General features: G+C 33.8%; 3 protein-coding genes and 2 non-coding genes across 5 annotated transcripts in view; 2 read left to right on the top strand and 3 right to left on the bottom strand.

Moving 5' to 3' along the window:
* Positions 1-188: 188 nt before the first annotated feature.
* Positions 189-6,480, bottom strand: LOC128129527 (cytochrome f-like). Its single transcript, XM_052767990.1, has 2 exons — positions 5,536-6,480; positions 189-5,288 (listed from the first exon to the last, which is right to left on the bottom strand). The coding sequence occupies exons 1-2, from the start codon at positions 6,186-6,188 to the stop codon at positions 4,310-4,312; spliced, it is 1,632 nt and encodes a 543-aa protein (XP_052623950.1). The 5' UTR covers positions 6,189-6,480; the 3' UTR covers positions 189-4,309.
* TRNAP-UGG (transfer RNA proline (anticodon UGG)) lies at positions 686-759 on the top strand. The gene has a single exon. It is a non-coding gene; the product is annotated as a tRNA-Pro (tRNA).
* On the top strand, positions 925-998 carry TRNAW-CCA (transfer RNA tryptophan (anticodon CCA)). Its single transcript has one exon. It is a non-coding gene; the product is annotated as a tRNA-Trp (tRNA).
* A 273-nt stretch (positions 6,481-6,753) lies between the features above and the next one.
* LOC128129525 (photosystem I assembly protein Ycf4-like) lies at positions 6,754-7,632 on the bottom strand. Its single transcript, XM_052767989.1, has one exon. The coding sequence runs from the start codon at positions 7,630-7,632 to the stop codon at positions 6,991-6,993; it is 642 nt and encodes a 213-aa protein (XP_052623949.1). The 3' UTR covers positions 6,754-6,990.
* Positions 7,633-8,746: 1,114 nt separating this feature from the next.
* The window catches only part of LOC128129522 (acetyl-coenzyme A carboxylase carboxyl transferase subunit beta, chloroplastic), a 1,706-nt gene continuing 452 nt past the window's right edge, over positions 8,747-10,000 (bottom strand). The window contains exon 1 of the mRNA XM_052767988.1: positions 8,747-10,000. This exon is cut by the window's right edge and continues 452 nt beyond it. Coding sequence (XP_052623948.1) covers positions 8,747-10,000 — 1,254 coding nt within the window.

The raw sequence follows: 10,000 nt of genomic DNA, 5'->3' as shown, positions 1-10,000 counted from the left end.
ATATAATACTCTTTCCCTAGAACCACAGTTTGTATTCTATTTCCATAGAAATTGAATACATAGAAATTTCATATTAATTTAATTCCAACCTGAACCCAAGTCTCGCAGCTGTTGAATGCACTTTTATTCTTTCTCTTTCCTCCCTTATTCTAAAATTTTTTAAAGGGAAAAAAGAGAAAAGAAGGGGGGGCTGGTATTTAATTGTATCTCTAATCTTCTTTATTCCTTCCCACGTCAATAACTAGAATGAAAAAAAGGGGAACGTCAACGCATCCGGGAAAAAACGATTAATCTCTATCAATAAACCTGCCAAAGAACCGAACCATAGAGTACTTAATACCGGTGCTACGGAAAGATATGTTTTTAGATCTCGCATTGAAAAACCTCCTTCATTTTATTGTAATACATAAACATATTGAAATGTACAATCATCCAGTAAATAAGATTGACTTTTTGTTAAATACAGAAAAAAACGTCCTTTCTTCCCCAATATTCCCCCAACTCATTTATTTTTCCTAGGGGTTCCATTCCATTTTTCATATAGATAGAAGTATTTTACTATTATTATATGTTAAATGAGAACAAAAAGACGAAATGGACATAAAAATTCTAGATTTTAATAGAGGAGATAACGATGTGGAAAACAAGACAAGAATTCTCTACAATGACACTGTAGACCAATGGAAGGGATGTAGCGCAGCTTGGTAGCGCGTTTGTTTTGGGTACAAAATGTCACGGGTTCAAATCCTGTCATCCCTACCTATTACTGCTCCTTTGAGCAGTAACGAGGGATTTTTTGAGATCAATTCACATTGGACATATCATATAGAATCTTTCATTGTTATGATACTATTATAGTGTATGCATACAAGATGTATTGGGGCCAATCCTTTTATTTACAGTCTTATCTTTTATGATAAGAAAGCGCTCTTAGTTCAGTTCGGTAGAACGTGGGTCTCCAAAACCCGATGTCGTAGGTTCAAATCCTACAGAGCGTGATTCGGATCTTCTTCGATCGAATTCGGTTGAAGCACTAACTGGAACGGCAATCTGAATTTGACCTCCTGGATATTAAAGAAAGGAGGAGGTCAATCAAAAAAAGAGATGTTAATTAATCTAATCAAAGATCCAACTGATCGCCACGCCTGTATTGTAAATATGCAGTTACAAATAATCCAGCCAAAGTAATAGGAATTAGACCTAACACGATTCCAAATAGGAAAACTTCAATCATTTCAATTTGTTTGAAAGGAGAAAAAAGAGGTAATATCTATACCTAAATATTAATCTGAATTACCATGAATCTCAATGACCAAGAATTGGCAATGGACACGGTAAGTAACTATAAATACACAGAAGTTCGCGGAAAGATTTCCTTTTATGAATTGTGCAATGAATTTCAAATCAGTCGTATCTTGCTCAGACCAATAAATAGAGCTGAGGTTATAGTTAAAGCCGTCAGTAGAAAACCGAAATAACTAGTTATGGTAAGCATGAAGGAGCTAAATGAAATATGTTCTTTTTATACATATGTTTATAAAAAAGCACTTACCTGAGTTTCCTTTTTTGCAAAATAGGAGATAAAAAAAAATACCAATTGAAAGGTTTTGATTGATCTATCATTATAGACAGCACTAACAAGGAGAAAGTCACAACTGTATAAAAAAAAATGGATTAATCATCTGTAACATCTACCCATACCGCCAATCAGCGAATTCATTCTTGGATAATTTTTCAACTCAACTTAGAAACGAATAATAAGAACTGGGTCATTTAATTTCGTTTTAAAATGAAAGTCTTTTCGAATCATTATGGAATGAAATTATTAAATTATTCCTCTTTTTATCATTTCTTTTTTTTTTTTTTTTTGTATCGAATAAATTTTATATTTTAGAGCGAACAGTAATCTTATACTTTGATTTTAACTAATTAGATTCCGTAATAGGTTCACTTATATAATATCTTGAATGAATGAGAACAAAAAGTTATCACATGATCACTCGAAAAAAAAATAGGTGTTTTGGTTCAACTATATTCTAAGACTAGTCATTTCTATTCTATTTTGCTTTAGAAGTTCTATTTTGTATCTTTCCAAAAATCTGCATTTTTGTAGTTAGGTCAAGAAAGAACCTTCCGATTTTGATCTAATACAACAATGCATGCACTATTAGTGATTCCAATTATTTCATTCTTTGTTCTTTTTCGTTTATCGAATAAAATTTGCTATTCTTACTTGTTACTGGACGATTAACCAATTCCTTAAAAGAAAAAAAAAAAAGATTCCAACAAAAACCGCTTCTACAACTATGAATAACAAAGATTTATAGATCTCACATCTACTTACAATTGTGGGAATATTCTAATCAATTTCATGAATTATTAGAAACTACCTTATCAGATTCATATTTTACCTGATCCTCAGTTTCTAGCCCTAAACTCATAATGGTGAGAAATAGATTATTTTCAATTCAATAATTTTCTATTGAATGGGACATTATTTTACATCGATAAACAACAAGTAACGGAAGAAAGAAATTATTTAGCACCTCCTTCCAATACTCATTGAAAGTGCGTTGCTGTGTCAGAAGAAGGATAGCTATACTGATTCGGTATACTCTAAAGACGCCCTCGGTACAATATTGACGATCTCACAAAGATTTTTTTCAGTGAATTTCCATTTACTGATCCAATCTTTTACGGAATCGATCCCCTTTTGACTGTACAAGAATATGTGGAGCTCAGCATGTCTGGAAGCACAGGAGAACGTTCTTTTGCTGATATTATTACCAGTATTCGCTACTGGGTCATTCATAGCATTACTATACCTTCCCTATTCATTGCGGGTTGGTTATTCGTCAGCACTGGTTTAGCTTACGATGTGTTTGGAAGCCCTCGGCCAAACGAGTATTTCACAGAAAACCGACAAGGAATTCCATTAATCACCGGCCGTTTTGATTCTTTGGAACAACTCGATGAATTTAGTAGATCTTTTTAGGAGGCTTCAATGACCATAGATCGAACCTATCCAATTTTTACAGTGCGATGGTTGACTGTTCACGGCCTAGCTGTACCTACCGTTTCTTTTTTGGGGTCAATATCAGCAATGCAGTTCATACAACGATAAACCTAATCCGAATTATAGAGCTACGACACAATCAAACCCAAACGAACAAAATGTTGAATTGAATCGTACCAGCCTCTACTGGGGGTTATTACTCATTTTTGTACTTGCTGTTTTATTTTCCAATTATTTCTTCAATTAAGAAAAGGAGAGAGAACTAAAATAATAGACTAATCGTTCTAGGTATTCTTTCTCTTACCCCATTCGGAAGGATCTCATCTCATAATTATCCATGACTGTTTATGTCTCTAGCATGACCACTTGATGAAATGTGGAGGGAAGTGGGGTAAATGGCCGATACTACTGGAAGAATTCCTCTTTGGATAATAGGTACTGTAGCTGGTATTCTTGTGATCGGTTTAGTAGGTGTTTTCTTTTATGGTTCATATTCCGGATTGGGTTCATCCCTGTAGTAATCGGATGAATTGAGTTGTAGACATGAAAGCGTAAGAACTCAACGGATTCCCTTCTTTGTTTGTCTGATTTGAGGGAGAAGGTCCCGTTGAGTTCTTAATAATTAGAATATTTTTTTTTATAAGTTCATTGAAGAAGTTCTATTTACTCAACAGATTTTCCCCTCCTCTTTTGTTTGTCCACCACTTTTTATTTATAGTATACGTAATTATTATAAGATAAGAATAAATAAAATACGTAATAACTATAAAAAAACGTTCTGATACGTCTGTAAAAAATAGAAACTAACACTAGGAATGTTTGACGAACAGTATCAAGAATCATTATTATTTCGACACAAGAAAAGGATTTTTCACACCCCTTTCTTGTGTCGAAGACTAGGAAGACGAATAACCCCTCCCAGAAATATTTGTTCCCTTCAATTATCCGTTCTATTTTGCGTTTACTTTTGTATAGGATCTAGCCGAAGTCCATTGTATTAGACTCAAATGCATTTTATGACATTTTAATCTGCCAATAGCAACATAATAACATCACCCCAAATTTTTATAAAAAAAACAAAAACAAAGAAAGAAGGGGTCAAGTCAAATAGTCTTCTTCACAATCTACATACTGTGGCTAGGAATGTGGTACAAGGAATTCCCGGCATCTCGTAGAAAAAGAGTATAAACAAACAAAAGGCTTTTTAGAATTTTATTTTTTATCATAGATAATCATAATTACTAAAAAAAATTTGGTTCTTTTTACAAACTTGAGGTCGATAAATCCGCGAGTCTAGAAATTCATTTCGGACAATTGAACCTTCTCGAACTGTTTCTTTTTAAGAACCAAAAATATTTGTGCCAAAATAACAGATGCTAAGAAGAACAAAAGGCCTTGTACACGTAATGGATCTTGAAGTACTATTTCTGCATCTCCCTGACCAAATCCGCCCACATTAGGATTACTTGTCAACGGTTGCTCAAATTTGATAGATTCGCCTTCTGAAACAAGAAGTTCTGGCCCCGGCGGGATAATATCAACCACTTGACGTCCATCCGATGCATCCGCTATGGTTATTTCGTATCCCCCCTTTTCTTTTCGTAGGATTTTGCTTACTATACCGGATGCTGTAGCATTATAAACTGTATTGTTACTCTTGCTCCCGTCAGGATAAATCTGGCCCCTTCCCCTGTTTCCGCCTACGTATATAGGATATTTTAAGAAGTGAATGTCTTTCTTAGTAGCGGGGTCCGGGGAAAGAATAGGAAACGTGATTTCACTATATTTCTGACCAGGAACAGGGCCTATGACAAGAATATTTTTTTGATTTGGGCGATAGCTCTGAAAAGACAGATTGCCCATCTTTTCTTTTATCTCGGGGGAAATACGATCGGGAGGGGCTAATTCAAAACCCTCTGGTAAAATAAGAACAGCCCCCACATTTAAAGCCCCTTTTTTACCATTAGCAAGAACTTGTTTCAGTTGCATATCATAAGGAATTCGAACAACTGCTTCAAATACAGTATCGGGAAGTACCGTTTGCGGAACCTCAATATCCACTGGTTTATTAGCTAAATGGCAATTGGCGCATACAATACGTCCAGTCGCTTCTCGTGGATTTTCATAGCCCTTCTGCGCAAAAATGGGATATGCATTTGAAATGGATGCACGAGTTATGATATATATCATGAGCGATACGGAAATAGATCGAGTAATCTGTTCCTTTATCCAAGAAAAATTATTTCTAGTTTGCATGGTCCAACCATTGATCCCGAAAATTTATACAATAAATTGGGGTAGGTCACTAATGGAGTTTCCTATCCACGATTCTGTTATTTACTGGAATAATTTGACTGGATTAATATATAGGATGAATCTCCGGGATGGGTAGAAAGATAAAGAGTGAGTACGATTTTCAATGCTTTGCTTATGTACAACTGCAAAGTAAGAAACATTCTAATTGGATTAGGTAGATAATTTTTCAGTCATTCATTGAATGATAAATCACTACAAGTGACGGAGATACGCGATTTAAATAACGGAAAATCCAATATTTGAAAATTGTATCTAGAATGACTGGAAAAGTGGAAACAAGGCCAGATATAATTTGCTCATTATGAACAAATCCAAAATCCTTGTAGACAAAGCCAATCATCAGTTCCCAACCATGGGGCGAATGAAATCCGATACATAAATCAGTTAATAAAAGAAGAGAAAAAGCTTTTATTGTGTCACTTAAGTTATATAGGAATTCCTGAACCCAAGAGTTAAGAATAACAAGTTCTTTATTACCCAAAAGAGAATAACCACTTAGAATAATGAAACAGATTATATTTGTCGAGAAGTGCAAAATCGTATGAATACGACCCTCGTTGTGTATCTTGATTAATTGGATTGTTTCTTTGTGAATTCCTATACGAAGGTTTTGTAGATGTGTCTCCGAGTATTCCTTAATCATTTCCTCTAAGAAGAGGAGTTCCTCTAATTCTATGAATTTTTCTAGAATACTCTTTTCTTCAATATCATTCAAAAAAGGTTCGGATTGCCTAGTATTCCACCAATTAGTAACCCAGGATTCCATACTTTTTTGAAATGAGAGAGAAATCCACCAGGGCAAAAATATTATAGATGCAAGATATAAAAGAGGAGTGAATGCTTTCTTTTTTTCCATTTTTTCATCTCTGAATTGTTAATGAACCTATCTCATTCGTCGACTCTATGTAATCTAATATTTCTCTCCCGCATCAGTTCTATTACAAGTTATCGAACCTATGAATTTAGAAAAAAATACAGAAATAGACGAAAAATTGGAATGGATAAATAATCAAAAAATAATGTTTACCTATATCTCAATTGGTCAAATTCGAAGCACATATCTCCTTTCGATGAATGCCCAGAAAAATTGAAATAATGAATAATATTATTCAGATTTTGAGACGAAAGAACTCCTTTTCTATCATTATATAAAAATCTCTAATATTTCGAAAAAATTGAACTTACTATGAGTAGTCAGGGATAGAATAATTGAGGGAAATTTCTGAAGAATATTGTGAAAAATGAGTGGCAAAAAACGACATAAATTTGCTAATTATCATTATAAGAGATTCAATTTTTTGGTCATTAAGGAGCACAAAAAGTATAAAAATAAGCTTCGAAAAAATTACAAGATATGATCTCTAAAGTCTCAATTCCAACAAGTTAAAAAGGGTGGAATTTCCTTATTTCTAAATGGTTGATTATGAGATATTTCGATTTGTTTCTTATTTTTTTATTGAATTGAGTTATGTATATTTCGATACATCTAAATCGATACATCTAAAAGATCCCCAAAATAGTTTTTTTTATACTTGTTCCATATATGTCTGCTTTGACTCGAATGAATGTTCTGAAGAAACCTCAATTAAGTTATGTTATGGAAAAAGAGCATTCTTGCGTTTTTGCCCTCCTGCTGAGAAAGCATTCCGGCTCATTTCTTAAAATACTTCAATTGGTACACGCAAGAAATAGGCCAATTCAGCAGCTTTTTGTTCCATTTCCCGTGGAGTAAAATTCTCATCAGTACGAGTCAATGGAATGGCTCCCTGGCCTCTGATATCCATATAAAGGACACGACGAGCATAAATACCTTCTTTCACTTCTATTCTGACAGACTGAATATCTTTTATAAGAAATTGGAGGAAGACCCGACGATTTTTTCCAGGAAATCCCCAACGAAAGATACACACTATTCCGTCTTTTCTATCAAATCGATCATAACCACTACCTACATTCCACGAAATTGTGCACCATAAATAGGAGCTAATAAAAAGACCCGCGATTCCGTAGAAAGACATCACAATTCCTTGTGGAAAAAAAACTATTTCCTGAGACGGAAATAAAGATATCAAATTTCTACCAAGATAACTCGAGGTTCCAACCAACAAGAATCCTAATGAACCTAAAAAAAGGATAACAGCCCAGCAGAAATTACTTGTTTTTCGAGCCCCCGTTATAGGTTCTATCCATATATGTTCTGATCGACAACTCATACTTGATCCAGTTGATTTTTTTGGAATTGAGAGAATACCCCAAATGAATTTGACTTTAGTCCTTTTTTTTTCCGAAGTAACTCGCATCAACTAGCACTAGTTTGATGTGATCCTTTAGGAGTAATTCATTAAATTCGTTAGATCTAAACTAATAACATACCCTTCGTACGATCTCACTAAAGATAGCCAAATAGATAGACCAACTTTACAGTTCAGCTATCCGTCAATTCGGGTCTATTTGAAAATAGCTAGAATCCATTGATCCCTATAGCATTTTCTGGAGACATAAGAGTTTTTCGGCGGAAGCCGCTTATACCATATTTTGCTAAATAGATATCTGTGTTATGATACAAGCGTCAGTTTTGAAAAAAAAAATAGATGAGATTTTGTGCCATCGGCTCTAAACAATCTTGTTTTTTTGAACATGAAGAAATAAAGAAGCCATTGCGATTGCCGGAAATACTAGGCCTACTAAAGGCACCAAAACAGAGGGAAAGTTAAGAGTTGTCATAGAATGGCTACCTCGATTTACTATTTGTACCTGTTATTATTATTTATATTTTATATTTATAATATAAAGATATCTTATTATATATAAAGATATCTTATTATAATTTGATAATTCTAAATTGGAATTATTATTATTACTTAATAGCTATTAAGTATAAATATAAGTATCTATCTAAGTGAGTATATAATGTAGTTTTTGATCTTTCTACATGAAAGATTTGAAAGGATATGGATGAGATATTATTTTCTTCATTTTTTGCTCTTGTCTTCGAATTTCATTTACTAAGCAAAAAGTTTCTTAAAAATTAATTAGATTCTATTTATATTGAATATATTGAAGGGTTTGTTAGAATCCCATCCATCAGGGATTCTTAGTCAAAATAGGATTATCGTAAGATATAAAAAAAAGAAAAAATTCTATATTTTATAGATTTTCATTATATATGACGAGAAGAGTATATTTTTTTGATTTGCCTAATTTCACGAAAATAAGAATTTCATCTTTTATCTTGTTAATAGAGGCTTCTTGATCAATAATCAGGAATATAGAAAAAGGGGCGGATTTTCTGTGACTTTTTATTCTTTATATAATTAGATCTTATGCCAACAAAGAAAACCCCATTCGTCTAATTTTAACTTGGATTCCGATAAACTAATTACTTGTTTGCTCAAAATAATTGAACTTAATGTTCTAATTTTGATTCAAAGGAAAGAAAGTGTGTAGTTGAAATAACTCACTCAGAACGCTTTTTAAAGGATTACGTGGTACGATTAGATCGAATAAGCCTTTCTGGAATAAATACTCGGCCGCTTGTGAACCCTCGGGTACTGTTTTATTCAATGTTTGTTCAATTACTCTTTTACCCGCAAAGGCAATGTAGGCATTGGGTTCGGCAATAATGATATCCCCCAACATACCAAAACTAGCTGTCACCCCACCGGTAGTAGGAGATGTAAGAATTGGTACATAGAATAACTTTTTATTTGATTGATAATCATATAAAGCAGAAGATATTTTAGCCATTTGCATCAAGCTCACACTTCCTTCTTGCATGCGTGCCCCTCCGGAAGCACACACTATAATAAGAGGTAGAAATTCTTTAGTAGCGTATTCAATCAAACGGGTAATTTTCTCCCCGACTACGGATCCCATACTACCTCCCATAAACTGAAAATCCATAACCCCAATTGCTACGGTAATACCGTTTAGTTGCCCTCTGCCTGTTTGAACAGCCTCGGTTAATCCTGTATTTCTTTGATAAGAATCGATACGATTTTTATAAGGCTCCTCCTCCGAATGAAATTCAATGGGATCCAGAGAGACCATGTCTTCATCCATAGGCTCCCAAGTGCCCGGATCGATCAAAAGTTCGATTCTATCTGAACTACTCATTTTCAAATGATATCCACATTGTTCACAAAGATGCATCTTTGATTTAAAAAATTTCTTATAATTTAATCCATAACAATTTTCGCATTGAACCCACAAATGCCGGTATTGTTGAGTTACACCCATATGAGTAGAACTTTCTGGTATAGTTTGATCACTCGTTGTGATATCCTCGTTTTGACTACTATTTTCACTTTGACTAGAAATGGAACTAGAAATGTAATCGTTACTGGAATTCTCGTTACTGGAATTCTCGTTACTGGAATTCTCGTTACTGGAATTCTCGTTACTGGAATTATTGTTACTGGAATTGTCATTACCACTTACAATGTAATTATCAATACAGATTTGGTACTGAAGATAACTGTCAATGCAACTATTAATGTGATTATTCCAAGTATACTGAGTATCATCCATGTAACGATCGTGGTCGGGATTCTTACTCTTAGATCCATTATTCAGATCACTAGAATTCCGATAAAAAGAACTTTCTAGTTCACTACAAAAAGGATGATCATTGGCAATCTCAAAAATATGATTTTCAATATCAAAATA

This window comes from Lactuca sativa, unplaced genomic scaffold, assembly GCF_002870075.4.
Source record: "Lactuca sativa cultivar Salinas unplaced genomic scaffold, Lsat_Salinas_v11 Lsat_1_v11_unplaced_20, whole genome shotgun sequence".
In the NCBI taxonomy this organism is placed as follows: Eukaryota; Viridiplantae; Streptophyta; class Magnoliopsida; order Asterales; family Asteraceae; genus Lactuca; species Lactuca sativa.
Note: the sequence above shows the minus strand (reverse complement) of the source record. Positions and strands in the feature narration are given on the sequence as shown.

Excerpts from the sequence above, each read along its gene's own strand:
- LOC128129525 (XM_052767989.1), bottom strand. The coding sequence starts at position 7,632 with ATGCGAGTTACTTCGGAAAAAAAAAGGACTAAAGTCAAATTCATTTGG.
- LOC128129527 (XM_052767990.1), bottom strand. The coding sequence starts at position 6,188 with ATGGAAAAAAAGAAAGCATTCACTCCTCTTTTATATCTTGCATCTATA. Across the intron at positions 5,289-5,535 it reads TATTTAAATCGCGTATCTCC|GATCAATGGTTGGACCATGC; the intron begins GTCACTTGTAGT and ends ATAAATTTTCGG.